The 18,308-nt window shown below is 41.1% G+C and overlaps 1 protein-coding gene across 3 annotated transcripts in view; it reads left to right on the top strand.

The window, feature by feature from the left end:
• The window catches only part of ATG2B (autophagy related 2B), a 60,755-nt gene that overhangs the window by 14,001 nt on the left and 28,446 nt on the right, over nt 1-18,308 (top strand). For 2 of the 3 annotated variants that reach the window (XM_061612073.1, XM_061612071.1), the window contains exons 7-19: nt 5,167-5,263; nt 6,404-6,586; nt 6,856-7,010; nt 8,270-8,381; nt 9,369-9,630; nt 10,744-10,894; nt 11,961-12,056; nt 12,242-12,430; nt 12,780-13,053; nt 13,596-13,698; nt 14,382-14,577; nt 16,960-17,102; nt 18,087-18,244. In XM_061612073.1, coding sequence (XP_061468057.1) covers nt 5,167-5,263; nt 6,404-6,586; nt 6,856-7,010; nt 8,270-8,381; nt 9,369-9,630; nt 10,744-10,894; nt 11,961-12,056; nt 12,242-12,430; nt 12,780-13,053; nt 13,596-13,698; nt 14,382-14,577; nt 16,960-17,102; nt 18,087-18,244 — 2,119 coding nt within the window. The remainder of the gene's footprint in view (nt 1-5,166; nt 5,264-6,403; nt 6,587-6,855; nt 7,011-8,269; nt 8,382-9,368; nt 9,631-10,743; nt 10,895-11,960; nt 12,057-12,241; nt 12,431-12,779; nt 13,054-13,595; nt 13,699-14,381; nt 14,578-16,959; nt 17,103-18,086; nt 18,245-18,308) is intronic. The other variant, XM_061612072.1, reaches the window with a different exon arrangement.

The following is an 18,308-nucleotide window of genomic DNA, read 5'->3' as shown; positions in this document are numbered from 1 at the left end:
AATTCCCTTGCAAGACTGCTGTGGAGATAGGCACCTAAGCTGGAGAGGAGAGCCTGTGAGTGAGGAGCGGGTGGGGAAAGCAGCCCATCTTTAGGCTGAGTGAGTAGAAGAGGGATGGAGAGGTCTGTGAAAGCACCAGTGAGAAGCTCTTAGCCACGTGACTGGTTTTGTTTTCTAGCCACTCTTTCCTTGTGTTTCTGTAGCCAAATAGGCAGTGTGGATGAGGTGACACAACCAATTAGGATTAATCCAGGATACCGAATTCAGGTGTAACCACAAACCGCAGGTGACCCAAGCCAAAATTCACAAACCAATTTAAAATCGCAGTTATAGAGCATGGTGCTTTGGCCCCTAACAAACCATAGTTAGTGAACCTGGTGGTTTTTAGATTAACAGACAAGCCAGAGTTAAGGTAAACAAATCATGATTTAGCATTACACGCAAGCCAGCCAATGTGCAAAGTAAAAGATTTCCTTGCATTTTGGGCTACCATGGCTTCTTGTGATGGTTGCAAAAATAGAAAGCGCCATGACCCAAGACTAGCTGTGACAGGAAAGCAATAAGGCTTCTGATGTAAACATAAGCAATTCTTTGAGGAACTGCGACTCACAGAGAACTAACGCTGTCTCTAAGATACACAACATCTTTAAACAAGAGGCATCACTGCATTGAATGTAATGTTTTGGAAGCCATTCAGAAGGAAATGGATTGTTGATTTTTTAGAGCTTCTTTTAGCCTTCATTTTGGTCTACACAATGAGAATAAGAGGAGAAATTACAAAGTTGAGGAAGAAATAGAATAACTTCAAGAAAATGTGGTTTTGCTTTATGCATCTTCATACAGTTATGTTCTGTGGCTGGCAACGTATATATAATGCAGTTGCTGAGAGTTTTACATGCCAGCAATACAGAATTTTTTGAATGCTATCACAGTGAACGTGTAACTTTTACTGTTAGGCTGCAGAGTCTGGGCCTTTTCAGCATAACTGGTCATTTTGTAATTTGTCAATGTTGTCTTTAATACCCGAGTTAATAAGATATTGTGCATAGCCCACCATCTGACCTATAACTTAGATGTTTTAATTTCTTATGTTCACCCAGTTTGAAGGTAATTGCTTCCCATTAAACACTGTACAGCAGATGTGTGAGAGCAAGCAACCCTAGCCTCTCCAGGTATACAATGATTTCAGTTAATACATAGTGTAAAATCAGCCATAGCTATGGCTAGCAAGAACTTACATGGTTGCAGAGGTGTTGTGATTCAATCATAATAACGGAAATTGCCAGTACTATATTCTGTGATTGCTTACTTAAATCAATCTATCTGCTTGCCAAGTGACTCTCAGGATTGCTGAGAAGGGTTGCGTGCATTAGATATGCATGAATTGGAGGCTCAAACTGTTGTAGATGGGGTTGCTCTCCCCCTGAAGGAGTACGTATGTAGCTTGGGGATTCTCCCTGAATCTAGCACTATCACTAGAGGCTTCAGTGTCATGGAGGGCCTTTTTCCAGCTTCGGTTGTTTGCTAGCTACAGCTGTTTTTGGATAGCCATGATCAGGCCATAGTGATCCATGCTGTGGTAACCTCCTCATTTGGATTACTGTAATGCAAGGATTGCCAACTCGGTTGGTGGCCCTCGTGTTTGTGTTTTGTTTGTTTTGAAAGAAAAAAGACTTGTTTTCTTTTTTCCTGAATGTATATGTGTGTACTCAAGTACGCTCTTCATATGTGTGTGAGATAGACATTCGGGCAGAGAGCAACGGAGAGGTCCATGTGTGGTCTGTGTGTGAGAGGGAGGGAGAGGTATGAAGATGTGATCTGTGAGACATGTATGGTGTGTGTGAGTGAGAGAGGGGCCTATATGTAGTCTGTGTGAGAGGGAGAGACGCACTTGAGCAGAGAAAAGGAGAGAAGTATGCGTGGCTATGTATGTATGAAGTATATGTGTGTGAGAAAGATGCATGTTTGTTGTCTATGTGTATGGTGACTGTGTGTGTGGGGTGACTACCTTGTATATATTTTGCTACTGGAGAATGCTCACTGTTACTAGACAGCAACAGCATCTTTGTGTGGGTTGCCTTTGCAGATAAATTGATTAGCATAGAATGCGGTAGAAAACCTCTGGCCTCCAAACCAATCATGCCCCCTCCCTCCCCGTGGGTCCAATTTGGCATGCACGGCCATTTTCCTCAAACTGCACACCCGCTGGTGTCACTAGGTGACATCAGGTGATCGGCGGGAGGACAGAGTTAAATCCTGCATTGGCTGCGCAATCCTATTTCCAGAAGAGATTGTGCAGCCAAGGCAGCAGGATTTAATCCCCACTCATCAGCTGAGCGGGGATTTAAAGTCCTATGCAAAAGCACCCTTGGAAGCAGCTTATACAACTGAGCTACTTCAAAGAGGTTTTTGCAAGGGCTGTAAGACAGTTCAAATGGGAGCGCGGGGGCTGTCCTAAAACCTTTTTTAGGTTCCCCCCTCCCCTTTGAAATTCTCGATCTCAGAGACTCAAAGGGGATGTGCCGGAAGACTTGGAAAAGGCTTTTGCTAGCTCCCTCCCCCTTTCCCTTTAAGTCCCTGATCTTGGAGATTTAAAAGGAAAGCACAAAGGATTTTGACAGGTGTGTGGCCTCTCCCACCTGTCAGTCATCTGATGTCATAATGACACCATGTGATTGATCGGTGGGCAGCCTCAGCCACCTGTCAAATTTGCCCACAATACACATCCTGAAAAGGATCTGGAAAGTGGAGCCCAAAAGAATATGGCTGCCAAATTTTTTAAGCCAGATGGAATCATGTTACACCAATTCTAAAAGAGTTATGTTGCCTGTCTGTTTCCAGTTCAAGGTGCTAGTGTTTATCTTGAAAGCCCTAAATAACTTAAGGAGCACCTCTCCCTATTTTAAGCTTGCCTGTGCCTTATGATTCTTGGAGGGGGCTGCCTCTTCTCCAGCTTCCATCATCTAGGGAAATCCACTATGTGATGATACAGGAAAGAACCTTTTCTGTGGTAGTGGCCCAGCTGTGCCATGCCCTCCCTTCAGAAGTATAACTGGACCAACGTTGTTATCATTGTGGCACCAGGTTAAGACAAATTTATTGGCTTGGGCATTTCTAGAATTTTGAGAGGTTTGAGAGCATTTTTGTTCTTGCTTTAGCTGCCTTTGTTTATTATGAATGTTGTGTTTTCAATTTTATTACTAATTATTGTATGTTAGCCTGTTTTACATATATGTACACATAAAGGACAGGCTGTAAATATTAATGGAAGATAACTAAATTAAAAACTACTGTGTGAATCAGCCCTTAAAACCCAGTTGTCTGTGGTACATAGCCAAAGGCCAGTGAATCGAGTCCAGTGTTGAAAACCTCAGCTGCATATTTAAAATTGTCAGGCATCTTTGTACAACCAGGCCCAGGAGCACAAGTTGCTTTGCAGTTTGAGTATGCAAATAGCTCTTGTTCAATGTAGTAGAGATGTCAAAGTACGCATTATACGCATCCAAGTTTAGACGTAGTGCTGTTGTGTGTTGTGATTTTTTTTGGCTGTCTGAATATAGTGTGTATTGTTGTTGTTGTTATGTGCCTTCAAGTCAATTACAACTTATGGCGACCCTATGAATCAGTGACCTCCAAGAGCATCTGTCAGGAACCACCCTGTTCAGATCTTGTAAGTTCAGGTCTGTGGCTTCCTTTATGGAATCAATCCATCTCTTGTTTGGCCTTCCTCTTTTTCTACTCCCTGCTGTTTTCCCCAGCATTATTGTCTTTTCTAGTGAATTATGTCTTCTCATGATGTGTCCAAAGTATGATAACCTCAGTTTCATCATTTTAGCTTCTAGTGACAGTTCTGGTTTAATTTGTTCTAACACCCAATTCTTTGTCTTTTTCGCAATCCATGGTATGCGCAAAGCTCTCCTCCAGCACCACATTTCAAATGAGATGATTTTTCTCTTATCTGCCTTTTTCACTGTCCAACTTTCACAGCCATACATAGAGATCGGGAATACCATGGTCTGAATGATCCTGTCCTTAGTGTTCAGTGATACATCTTTGCATTTGAGGACCTTTTCTAGTTCTTCCACAGCTGCCCTCCCCAGTCCTAGCCTTCTTCTGATTTCTTGACTATTGTCTCCATTTTGGTTCATGACTGTGCCGAGGTATTGATAATCCTTGACAAGTTCGATGTCCTCATTGTCAACTGTAAAGTTACATAAATCTTCTGTTGTCATCACTTTAGTCTTGACGTTCAGCTGTAGTCCTGCTTTTGTGCTTTCCTCTTTACCTTTCCTCAGCATTCATTTCAAATCATTACTGGTTTCTGCTAAGAGTATGGTATCGTCTGCGTATCTTAAATTATTGATGTTTCTCCCTCCAGTTTTCACACCTCCTTCATCTTGGTCCAATCACGCTTTCCGTATGATATGTTCTGCATACAGATTAAACAAATAGGGTGATAAAATACACCCCTGTCTCACATCCTTTCCGATGGGGAACCAGTCGGTTTCTCCATATTCTGTCCTTACAGTAGCCCCTTGCGCAGAGTATAGGTGCATCAGGACAATCAGATGCTGTGGCACCCCCATTTCTTTTAAAGCATTCCATAGTTTTTCATGATCTACACAGTCAAAGGCTTTGCTGTAGTCTATAAAGCACAGGGTGATTTTCTTCCGAAATTCCTTGCTCCATTCCATTATCTAATGTATGTTTGCAATATGATCTCTGGTGCCTCTTCCCTTTCTAAATCCAGCTTGGACATCTGGCAATTCTCGCTCCATATATGGTAAGAGCCTTTGTTGTAGAATCGTGAGCATTACGTTACTTGCATGGGATATTAAGGCAATAGTTCAATAGTTAGTGCATTCTCTGGAATCCCCTTTCTTTGGAAGTGGGATATATATTGAACGTTTCCAGTCTGTGGGCCATTGTTTAGTTTTCCATATTTCTTGACAAATTTTTGTCAAAATGTGGACAGATTCAGTCTCAGTAGCTTGTAGCAACTCTATTGGTAATAGTGTGTATACAGACCAATAATAATTAAAGGAATTAAAGTCAGGAATGAAATTTCTATTTTGGTTCAGTTGCGAGATTGTACATAACCTGATAACTGGAAAGAAATCGTTCTGATCCACATTTCTTTAATATTCTTTTTCTTTTCTTTTTAAGTTGGATATAGATGGACAGATAGATTCCATGCATCTATTCCTGTCCCCCAGACAGGTACATCTTCTGTTAGATATGTTAGCAGCTATTGCTGGACCAGGTAAGTTCAAGTTGCATTGCCTTATGTGGTTAGAAAGAGAATGCCCACCTCATTATATGTTTTGCACTATATCCAAGGTTTTAAAGAATTTCTAGACCAAGGAAGTATCACAAGTGCATACATCACTCAAAAGTTCCATTTATTGAATTGCAGAGTAAAGCACATGCTTAAATTTCTTCCTTTTAAATCCAAGGGATTTAAAAAAACTTAACCTGAACTGGATTGTGCCATTAATTACTGAAGTTTTATTTGCATTTCAATAAAGGCTAAAGAAAATGTTATATCAGGGAGGAAATCTCTCATATGTAGGTTTGTATTGTTCTTTGAAAATTATTCTGAAAATTTAAAAACTCAGCAGCTGACAAGAGCTAGAAATATCCAAAAGGACCTGAAACCAGAGTCATAGTTGCACAGTTGAAATTAATATTAGTAACACTCTTTTCTTCTGCAGTCACAATCTAATGCTTGTCTTCATCCAGTGGTGGTACTGTGTATTTTTAAAAGCCCATAAAGGATGAAAAATGGAAATTGTTTCCTTTCCCTCTCCTCATAAACAACTTACAGAGGGCACTTAGCACCATATCCCCCTTTGTGTGGTGAGATCAGGAATGGGTACTATTCCCGCACACACTCTTCCCCCTCACTGTAGAAGGTAGCAGCCGCCGCAGGAGATACTACAATTTTTTCCATTTAACAAGGGAAGGAAGAGTTTTTAAAATAAGTTTGGATAACAAAAGGTACAACTCAGTTATTCAAGTGAGGTCCTCTTCTCTTTCTAATTAGCTATACCATAAGAGGAGAGAGTCTTTATCTTTTTATCAAAGTTTCATATATATAGTTAGGCAACTAAAGAAGATTCAGAGCCTCTGGCCAAAAGTCATTAAACAGTGTATTTGAAAGTAATGTTTGGTAGATTTTTCTTAAACAGAAAAAGCTCAAATCAGAAAACTTTAATTCCTTCCTTGTATGCCAGATTGTTCTTTTTGTACATTAATTTCTGGTTTATAGTGTTTTAAAATGTGGGTGGGGGCTTAATTGCTGCTAAACCTGGTGTTGGGAAGGGGAGAGATTATTTGATGTTTTGATATCTTTGGGAATTGAATTGGAGGTCACGTTTCCATATCCTGTTTTTGTTTACAGAGAATCCTAACAGAATAGAATTGGGTAGTAAAGATAAGAAAAACCGGCCAATGCAGCAGGAAGATGAATATCGGATTCAGATGGAGCTCAACCGTTACTTAAGAAAAGAAACTTTGCCAGCAGGAGCACAGTCTGATCCAAGTTTTTACGAGGCTGATGCAGCCAGAACTCCTTCAAGCCGTGGTGAGCGACTGAGCTTCTCCAGTGGGCATTAGGACACCCCCAAGTGGTTAATGTGTTCCTCCTTCCTCTGCAGCTCATTGTGTGCCCTGTAAATCTATTCTGGACAATCGGGGGACAGCATGAGAGGTGATGCAGGCACCTACAGGGGGAAGGTGGAATAGGCAAAAGAAGCCTCTCCATCTGCTTCATCTACTTTTGTGTACTGTAGTTGACGTAAACATTTTTCTTTGCAAACAAACCACATAAGATAATCTATTGTTTTCCCTTAGAAGAAGAAGTTTTTTTCTCAATGGCTGACATGGAGATGTCTCACAGTCTTTCTTCTCTGCCGCCTCTTGGAGACCCACCGACTATGGATTTAGACCTTTCTTTAACTAGTACATACACTACAACTCCGGCAGGATCTCCACATGGTGTTGCAATGGTATGTCATTGTTAACAGTTTGTCTCTGAGTGAATGAGTAGGAGAAAGGCCATAGCTCTGTGGAAGAGTATCTGCTTTGCATGCAGCGGGCCGCAGGTTCTGCTCCTGGAATCTCCAAGTAAGGAGGGAAACATCCCCTGGAGAGCTGCTGCCAGCCAGTGTAAACAGTACTGAGCTAGATGGACGATTGATCTAAGTCAGTATAAGAGAGCTTTATATGTTCCTATGATTTTATAGTATGTGCTTTTTCAAAAGTTGACACAATCTCTGTTGTGCTTAACTGTCTGTCTACCAGTTTCATATCCTTAAGCCTGATATCCCAGTAGGCATCTGTTGTAGGATGGCTTTATTTGAACAGTATCTCAGCGAAGGCACTACCACTGCATTGAGGCTTCATATCTTCTACCTAATTCACTATGGTACTACTGTAACTTGCTGTGATGTTAATATGCCCAGTCCTAGTGTGCATGAGAATTTGACATTGCCCGAAGACATGCTAGCAGACAGAAAAAATCAGTTTATAGCTGTGCAAAATTACAGATATTGGCAAGGTCTGTGTTTGACAAAGTGCTATTTGTTTAAGGAAAATAACTTAGCTACTTTATGGCTAATCTGGCTTTTGTCTAGCTCAGTTCTGTCTGCACTGACTGGCAGCAGATGTACAGGGTTCCAGGTAGCAGTCTTTCCCAGCCCTTCCAGGACATACCAGGCATTGAACCTGGGATGCTTTGCATGCAAAGTATGTGCTCTACCACTGAGCTAGGGCTCTTCCCCAATAGGATGCACATATATGACCTCATGGTAGCAACTGGTAACTTATCCCCTACAGTTGTAAAGCTACTTTTTCTGTGAAGTCTTTGACACTCTCTCTACCCCCACCCCTGCCCAGGTTCCTAGGTTCTACTGTAACTATTCCTAAGTACATGTAACTGAACTATTCTTGCCCTGTCTTCCTGTCCTCCTGTTTCTTTCGTGTCTAAGGTGAGATTTGTCCTCAGTAAATTGCTGTGCACTATAAAAATAAATAGCATGAACAATATCACAAAGCCCTCTGCTCTTTCCCTATAGGCATAAGGTAGCAGCCTATGAGTGGGATTTTTAAAGTATACAAACAGATAGAAAGAGCAGAACTACAAAAGAAGTCACTGATAACGGACATGCGAAGACAAAAAAAATGCTGAACTTCATTTTCTGTTTCTTTAGTTAGAATGGGGTAATGTGTTCTATAAGCGTGATAGCAGCTGTCTTTTTCCTTTTAGCAGCAACCAGCCTGGGGAGATTGTTTTGATCAAAACAAGCAGGAACTACCACACATAAGAAGTTCATCCTTTACGCCCAGCGTAGTCCAGCCAGCTCCGTTGCGGAGGCCTTGTAAGTAAAGAAAGGGGAGTTACTTCCTCAGCATGTCTCTCTATTCAGAACCTTGTGGAAAACAGCATATAATTTAAAATCACACAGTGGTCTCATTTTTTTTCAGATTGCAGGTAGGATAAGATACAGTGCTCTTTTCCTATGGTCTCTGAGGAAAGGGCTGGGAACTTTTTTCAACCTGAGGGCCGTATTCCTCTATGGGCAACCTTCCAGGGGCTGCATACTAGTGGTGGTTGGGGGCCAGAGGCAAAAGTGGCCGGAGCAAGTAATGTGACTCTTACCTGTGTATGATGGGGTACTTTCCAGTCATGGAAAAACTCAGTGGTTGCTGCACACACACACATATGCAGCACGCGCACACTTCTATCCAGGCAAGCAAAAGGCATTGTCACAGTTCAAGGACGCATTTCAGCCAAGCAAAAGCACTCAGAGAGGATGCAGAGCAGGACCAGGGAGGGGTGTGTCCTGGGGACAGACCTACAGACCAGAAAGAGAGATGTGAAGGGCTGTTTTTTTATCCACCTGGGCCAGAGGTTCCCCACTTCCGTTCAATAGCTTTGGTTTAAAGAGAGAAAATGATTTTTATTGGGCTGTGTTCAAAACAGTCATTTAAGCCAGAAGTCAGCATTAATCGCACATGTCTTATATTACACTATCTGTAAGAAGATTGGACATACAGAAAATCCAGCATATGTGGGAAAGTGACATTTTTATTAACTCTAATCATTTGTGCCAAAAAGAATTTCTGCAATTAAGAGCAACTAAATTAAATAGGTGTTTTGTAAAAAGTATCTTTTGGGCCATTTTAATACTTACCGCTTTTGTTCTAATTAAAGGTACAGTCCTATACACACTTACCTGAGAGTTAACCCCATTGAGCTCAGTGGGGCTTGCATCCCAAGACAGACTGCACTATAAAAGTTTATATATCACACAGATGTACACTAAATGTTACCTTTAAACTGTATTAATTTTATCTCATTTTAGCTCTTCCATCTAGATCTGTCTCAGTGGATGAATCTAGGCCTGAACTTCTTTTTCGATTAGTAGTGGGTGCTTTCTCGGTGTCGGTGCTTCATATTGATCCTTTACCACCACCTGAAACATCGCTGAACATTAGTCCACTGACACCAATGGCACAGGATTTTTTTACCCGAATAGAAAAGGTTGATCCAGTTAAGTTTCCAACAGAAGATTTTCTATCCCTCCGAGAAGTATTTGCAAAGGCTTGTTCACATGACCACCTTAGGTACAAGTTTGCTTATTCATCAGCTAATGTCACAAACAAAACGAAGCGTTCTGTATGAGTTCTGTGACAGCTTAAGCTTGTTTACTGAACAAGTCAAACGGTGTTGCAACGTATTTGAGGTGTACTGATACATAAAGAACAGATTTTTGCATAGTCATTTCAGCAGCAGACAATTTAGGCTAGTGGGGATAGTGCATGACAGACATCAGGCCACCACCACACATTAAAGTAGAAAACTTTTCTCTCTGTGTGTATGCAGAATTATATAGCCTTCTTGTGCATGCTCAAGATGTTAGGAACATTATTAACAAACCATGCAAAATACAGAGATGTGATCACAAGTGGATCTCTTAAACAATCACAGATTCAGAATCCAATTTGCACTTTTGTGTACATATGCAGCTCTTACATTTAGGGGAAGGGCTGTAGCTCAGTAGTATAGCAGTACAGCATCTGCTTTGCATGCAGAAGGTCCTAAGTTTGATCCCCAGCATCTCCAGCTAGGATGGAGAGACTTCTGTCTGAAACCCTGGAGAGCTGCTGCCAATCAGTGTTGGCAATACAGAGCTAGATGGACCAATGGTATAAGACTGCTTCCTATGTTACTGTGAGTGAGTTTTCCCACTCACTTTAGTAGAGTGGTCGGTGTCCTGCATCATTTGCTACAGCATTCTTGAGTGAAAGGAATGAATAAACTTTGTGTATGCATCAGGTCTCTAAGAGCCAGTTTAGAGCAATTCTGTTTTGAAAATTGCTGCATTGAATTTCAAATCGCCTTTAGTGGAGAAAGAATTTCAGCTGCCTTTAGTGGAGAAAGGGCAAGGATGTTTAGAATGCAAAATAGGGTGCAACTGGCAGGGGGGAGGTGTTGCATAAATAATTCATTTTAGTTATTGATCTCCTGCCTTTGAGTTTTAATAAATTTTTGTATGTTTTGTAACAAATTAAGTATTAGCATGTGTTAGAATATGATAGCAAAATGATGTCTTTTCTCCTTTTGTTTCAGTTATATTGGCAATTTAATTATTGATTTATTTCTATGATATTTTAAATAATTATCAATGCAGAATGTGTTCAGTTTATGCAATTTTATACCGTTGTTTCTCACCATAGATTTATAGGCACAGGCATCAAAGTGTCCTATGAACAAAGACAGAGATCGGCCTCCCGTTGTTTGAGTACTGATTTATCTATTAGACAGATGGAACTTCTAGAATGCCTCTTTTCTATGGACTCTCATTCTGAAATACCTCATTATACAGAGGTAAAAATCTGTATGACTTAACACAAGCAATTGCAATGCATTGCAAAAACTCTTAATGCTTTAATAGCAGTACTCCATGAAGATCTCTTACCATGTTCCAGGTAATGTGGGAATGATTCCACATACTGCAAGATTTCATGTAGTTTGTTCCTGCAAATAGGTACATGTTTGTAGAATTTGTGGTCACCCCACATTCTGGGAATGAAGGAGCAATTGGTGCTCTGAGTGTATCTTTTCTCAGCACTATAGATCAACAAGAGTTTCCCTTGTCAGCTGCAAATGATATATTTTCATTCTTAGGGTTGTATCCAGTGGTGTTCCCTATGCTGACAGATGGTTCTTTGACCCAGCAGAGGTTTCTGATAACATAATGGGGAAATGCAATTTTTGCTGATTCATCCTCTCCCCAATGTGTCCCTTAAAATCTACCTCAGAGTGTTGGTTGACTGGTTTCAATAGTGTGGGAGGTGGTATAGGCACTGCAGGTAAAGAGGGAGAATCAGCAAAAAATTCCTTCCCTCCCCGTTCTAACAACAGAAGCCCCAATTGGATCAAAGGGCCTTCTGCCAGCACAAGAGGTGCCCCTGGATACCACTCCCAGTATATAGAAAAGGTGGTTCCAGGCAGAGGTCATTTTTCTTGGCCCCAATGATTTCATTGGGAGCTAGGGATGTCCCTGGTGCCCAATACTCCAGAGTTAATGCTTGCTACCTGGGGCACTCTTAACTTCACTAATCAGAAGATGCCTGCTTTTGCTAGACTAATTTTTCTCCCTCCTTTAAATTTCCTAGAGCTCCATATTCTCCATCAGGATGGGGTGTAAAGAGAGATGGCATCTTGCGGATACAAATGTTGTGTTGCTGCCAAGTTTCTGTAGACAGCTCATAAAATGACAAAAAAATTAAAAACACTGCAAAGGTCTGTTTAATGGATTAGCCTGCAACTTTGCCAAATATCATATGGTGGAGTATGAATTTGAACCAGGTGTCCTTCATGTTTAGCAGATAATTTTTTCTTCCTCTCTGCTTGCTTTTAATTGTACCTGTTGCCTTTAATTTTGTTAAAGCTGCTGATGTTTAACTCTGAAAAACAAGGAAACAAAGCACACCCTCTCTCCTGCCTTCAGCTCCATTACAAGCACTCGGATAACAGAGGCCCTCAGGTAGAGTAGAAAATATTATTTCCTCTGATTTTTTGAAGAAAGCCAAATAAAGCATTTATACTAAGTTACATATATCTGTGTAGAAAATATTTCTTTATTTATTAGATTTATATCCCGCCCTTTCTCCCAGTAGGAGCCCAGGGCAGCATGTTACATTTTGCCACTAAGACTATTTTGTGTAACAGGGTAGCCAAGGGAGATTGAGCTCTGTTCCCCAGAAAGCAGATTTACAAATCAAGCTGAGTCCAGCATCCTGTGAATTGGATATCAGCATTGTGGACAGACTGAATTCGTTGCTTCAGCCACAAAAGTTAACAACGGTGGAGATGATGGCATCACACATGTACACCTCATACAACAAACACATTAGCCTGGTAAGTGTTTGCATGCTGGTTACATCTTTGTCACTGATAAAAAGAAAACAGTAAGAAAAATGTTGGTTTGTTGTAACTTGTGTGTACTGTCTGCAAACAGAACAAATTCTTGTGTCCTCTTACATACCTCCAAAAGCTGATCTAGAATGTTGGGGGGCACTCCAGGGAAAGTTCAGCGGGGGCACAGAGGGCTACAGGCAGGAAAAGTGGAAGGGAAAGCCCTATTGCATGGGTGGACATCCATTCACATGATATTGGATTTTGTCCCTTAAGTTGTGTTTTTCCTTCTCAGAACTGTTTTAAAAATCTGTGGGGTTTGTTTTTCTTACTGTTTTTGCAATTGTTTCAGCACAAGGCATTTGCTGAAGTTTTCCTGGATGATTCACGTACTCCTGCAAATTGCAAAGTATCGGTACAAGTGACTGCTCCTGCTTTGAAGCTTTCAGTTCGCTTCCCAATACCTGACCTACGATCAGATCCAGAACGAGGACCTTGGTTTAAGAAATCCCTTCAGAAAGAAATTCTTCAATTAGAATTTGCAGATGTGGAACTTAAAACAGAATGTACAGGAGGGCCCACTCCAGAACAAGTTAAATTAGAGCTGACTTTTAAAGAGTTAACTGGTAAGAGAGAGACTCAGCGAGGGTTGCAGTAGATGGTTGTAGCTGTGTTGCTCCAAGAGAATACAAAGGACTTATTAGTAAGACGGGACCTATTTACTGGTCCAGTTTCCATTATTGTAGGAATATGCAGGCTTTCTTCAGACAGAATGGAAAGGAAGATGACTTTCATACAGATGACTTATGGGGTGATGGGAAAGTAAACTGGTTACAGATTTTGATTTTTTTACAACTTTAAAGCCCAGTAACAAATGTTTTGTATTTCAAACATATCTATTACAAGATGGTTGCATATATTTGTTCTTCAGTGATTATAGTTGTCTGCAACCCTCTTTTTATGCAAGAGTAGGTCACTATCTACATTTTTATAACTAAGGAGGAGCTGCTTTTCCATTCTGTGTAATGGAAAGGGAAAAATGATTTCAAAGGGACTGTTTTTTTTTAAAAAAAGGTCTAAATTCTGTTCATATTAAATGGCTACGCAGTTAATTCTAGTTAAACAGTTAATTCAGTTAATAACATAATCTCCTCTGGTTTCACCATAGGGTCATTTGAAGAAAGCAAAGAAGAATCCGCTGTACAATTTTTCCAAGTTTCCAGTGGTGTAGTTGGAGAGATGATCTCATCAGATAACTTTGACTGGCCACGGTAAAATGAGATACTTGGTCGTTCATGTTCATTCTTAGAGCTTTGGTGTATGGTCAGGCAACACCAGTGTTATTTATGTAAATCCTGGCTGCCTGCAATGTTGTTCTACTGAAAAATTACTTGGGTTAGAGCAGAGTTAATTCAAATCCAGGGCATGTTGATCAGGGCAATTAAGTACTCTTAATGTTGGAGTGGTGCTCTTTTTCAATCAATAGTTACAGCTTGAATAGGACCCCATTTGCTATGTGGGTGCTCTGGCATAGACCCAAAGTCATCATTACCACCACGAAAAACATCTATAATATGTAGACATTTTAAATACAGCTGACCATTTTTGACAGTACTTAACGAAACCACAGAAATAACAATAATTGCAACTATAATCAAAAGAAGGCTGTGTGGATCTCATTTGGAAAAAAAATCTTAAATATGTGGGATAAAATGAGAGAACAGTACCAAAGGATGAGGTCTTATAAATCCAACATAAACCCATGCTTATCTCTAGGTTTAGGGCTATTATATATTAGTATGTTTATATAAATGTAGTATTAACATGGAAATAGATTTTGTTTGTGCTGGAAATAGTGGTTGTAGAACCCTTTGCAAATAATTTTCATTGCCGTAAAACATGTATAACTGTTTCTGGAATTAGTCACAATTTCCTCCTCTTGTCTGATTATTAGGATTGTACTTAAAATAAACCCACTTGCTGTACACTCCATTCTGGAAAGGATAGCTCCTGAGGATGAAGAGGAAGTTGATGGTCATTTTCAAGAGGAAGAAGAAGGAGGGTCTCATTCCTTGAAGGACGTGTGTGATCTTAGAAGACCAAAGCCATCTCCCTTTTCCTCTCGTAGGGTCATGTTTGAGAATGAAGAAGTAAGCTCAAAGGGCTTATCCATATGGGATTTTTTTTTTCCTGGTGATCTGGTGCATTCCAGAAGTGCATCCAGTTCATGTAGCTTGCAAGTGGCTTCAGCCTGTGCTGGTTCCCTGGGTCATCCATATACCTGACAAAAGCAATTGTGAGCATTAGAGTAGGTTATTCAGTGAGCACAGTCAGTTCCCTGCTGCCATATTCAGAGTGTTTGAGTTGCTTCCTGTCGTTCCAGTAATGTGCTACAAGACAGCTGCTTTGCCTTCTTGGTCAAGAAAACAGGGCTTCAAGAAATGACTTGCATCCAATTGGTGTATTCCATTTCAACCAATAATTCACCATCATAAATTGCTCAATCTCTATGAATGCTTAGTTTATGATGTTCATTGCTATGGTCTCAACAAATTACTCAAACCATTTCCCCAAGGTGAGCTTTTATAAGTTACTGGACCACTAAGCTGCATAAAGTTCATGAGCCATGCCTGACCTCAGTAATTTTTCCTGCTTTTCTTCCTGCCTCGGAATGCAAAATAGAGGCAGTCAAGCTCCTGGAAGGTTACAGTACATGGCTGGTGGACTGAATTCATTTTGGTTGGTCAGTTGTTCAGGCCTGCCCTAAGGCATGATTATTTACTGTTTCGGGGTTCTTAGTTCATGTTTGAAAAATCAGTCAGTGGATTCTCTGGCTGGTTACTAAATATGATTTGCTTAGCTTTGGATGCAGTATTGTTTAAAAGTTAGGCTCAAGGGGTTGTATCTAATGCTGCAGTTCTGTTCACTCAACAGACTTCCATGTGCACAATCACGACTTTCTCTCCTCCCACCTGCAGGCCTCTGTGTGCCCTCAAAATCTGTTCCAGAATGTTGGGGAACCCTCCAGAGCAGATTTGGAGGGGGGCAGGGAAGAGAGAAAGGGGAAGTCCCATTGCATGAGCAGAAATTTGCTTGCACAGCGTTGGATTCAATCCAAGGCCTTAAGATGCAAAATGTTCTAGGAGTCAGTAGTATCTCTAATTTTCACATTGGTGCTGGTGCCGGGGGAGAAGGTCAAACAACCAACGCTGCTTTGATAAAAGCAGACTGATTTTCAAGGTGTGCTCAGAATGCTTCTTGAAGGATTCTTCTTTATTATACTAAAACCAAATATGGATCTCTGATTTGTGGTCTGGACTAACTAACTAATTTTATATATATATATATATAATTAATTAATTAGTCCAGGCCACAAATCAGAGATTACACTAAAGGTCCACTTCCTATGTTGTGCAGAACAGATCTCCTGATAAGATAGTATCTGTAGGAGGCCCTCACCTGCAGAGCGCAGTGATCAACTGGGTATATAGGGGGTAAGACGGTCTTTCAGGTATTCTGGTCCCAAGCTGTATAGCGCTTTGTACACCAAAACCAGCACCTTGAACTTACCCTGGTAGCTAATAGGTAGCCAGTGCAATTCATTCAGCCGTGGGGTGACATGTTGGCAATATCCTGCTGCAGTGAGCAGTCTCGCCACCGCATTTTGCACCAGCTGCAACTTCCGGACCAGCTTCAAGGGTAGCCCCACACAGAGCTTATTACAGTAATCCAACCTGGAGGTTACCAGTGCATGGACAACAGTGGTCAGGCTATTCCAGTCCAGAAATGGCTGCAGCTGTCTTACCAGCCAAAGCTGGTAGAAGGCACTCCTAGCCACTGAGGTCTCCTGGGCCTCTAGCAACAAAGATGGATCCAGGAGCACTCCGAGATTACAGACCTGCTCTCTCAGAGGGAGTACAACCCCATCCAAAGCAAAGTCCAGTGGTCCAGGGCTCGCACAACCTCTCCCAATTCAGATGTTACAGAGAAATAGAGCTGGATGTCGTCAGCGTACTGCTGACACCTCGCCCTAAATCTGTGATGACTTCTCCCAAGGGCTTCATATAGATGTTAAACAGCATGGGGGACAAGATGGTACACTGCGGCACCCCACAGCACAACTGCCGGGGGGGGGGCGGAAGACAATCGCCCAATGCTATTCTCTGAAAATGACTCTGGAGGTAGGATCAGAACCACTGTAAAACAGTGCCTTCCACACACATCTCACCAAGTCGGCCCAGAAGGATACCATGGTCAATGATATCAAAAGCCGCTGAGAGATCAAGTAAGAATAACAGGACTGCACTCCCCCTTTCCTTCTCCTAATAAAGGTCATCCATCAGGGCAACCAAGGCTGCCCATAACCAGGCCTGAACCCAGACTGGAATGGGTCAAGATTATCTGTTTCATCCAAGAGTACTTGCAATTGCTCTCGATCACCTTCCCTAAGGAGGATCTTCCTCTCTCTCTCTCTCTCTCTCTCTCTCTCTCTCTTTGATTCTGTCTACTTGAGATGTTGTTTTTATTTCTAGATGGTGATGCCAGGCGATGCAATGGAGATGACTGAGTTTCAGGATAAAGCAATCGGCAACTCTCATTATGTACTGGAACTCATGTTACCAAATGTGTATTTAACATTACCAAACAAGAACTTTTATGAGAAGCTTTACAATAGGCAAGTATAAGCACTAGCTTTCATGGTTTGTATGACCCATGACTATGATCCAGGGGAGGCCTTCTTTGAATAGAGGGCAGGGGAAAGCTATTTTCGCCAATTTTACCCTCTAGCGGCTAGCCCATGCCACCTCCCACAGTGATCCAAAAGATCCCTGATCCCCTGGAGGAGATTTTAATGAGTGTAGGGGAATATAGAGGGAGGAAAGCTGAGGCTTGAGAGTGCTCCATTCTGTAAGTGGAACTCTACTCATTGAACTGTGGATTCATCTCTGGGTTTCTGGTCAAGAATCACAGAACTAACTTGGTGTACTTAATGTAGCTTTTTATACTCCCCTTTTCCCCTGAACAAATACTCCCCCTTTCCCCCTCCACACCCTGTGCTGCGTTACAACTTTTTTTTGAAACATTAGGGGTTTAAAAGCAGACTGTGGTACATGGCTGCAGAGCTTGCTTGTCTAAGAAAAAAAAACTTTGGAAGTTCTTCTGGATACACATGTGCCCATAAGTAGCTCATAATATTATGATCAATATTTGTATGCTGTCATTTTTGTAAAGATTTAGATAAATTTTCAAACCCCAATAATATACAGATGTGGCCACTGTGTCTGGTCTTTTTTCTTCTGGTTATGTTTTGCTTTCCTCTCTAAATACATATAGCATGCAGACATCGGTAGGAGTTCATAGCACCAAGCTTAGTGCTTTCAGGTGCATTCAATTGGTTAGATTTCTTTTAACTAATTCAAAAATAAAATAATTCTAAATACACTGGGTTGTATTAAGCTAAGTTGTACTCAGAGTAGACCCACTGAAATGAATATGGATCTAAGGGAATCATATCCATTAATTTCCAAGGATCTGATCTGAGTAGAACTAATGTTGGAGACAACCCATTATTGATTCATTTGCCCCCTTACCCTTGCTCTCTTTTCAATTTCTTCCAGGTTCATATTAAAATACTTCTGGTTTTTTCCTCTCTTTCTAGGATCAGTAATGATTTATTATTGTGGGAACCCACAGCGCCATCTCCTGTAGAAACATTTGAAAATATTTCTTACGGTGTTGGGCTTTCAGTGGCCAGCCAGCTAATCAACACATTTAGTAAAGACAGTTTTAATCAATTCAGATCTACGATTCACTATGGTAATATGCTGTATATGTCTTCTCAAATTGCTGTGCTTAAATGTATGAGAGTTCAGGGGTATGA

Source organism: Rhineura floridana, chromosome 2 (genome assembly GCF_030035675.1).
Source record: "Rhineura floridana isolate rRhiFlo1 chromosome 2, rRhiFlo1.hap2, whole genome shotgun sequence".
NCBI lineage: Eukaryota > Metazoa > Chordata > Lepidosauria > Squamata > Rhineuridae > Rhineura > Rhineura floridana.
The sequence above is the reverse complement of the archived record's forward strand: the minus strand, read 5'-3'. Positions and strand labels throughout refer to the sequence as shown.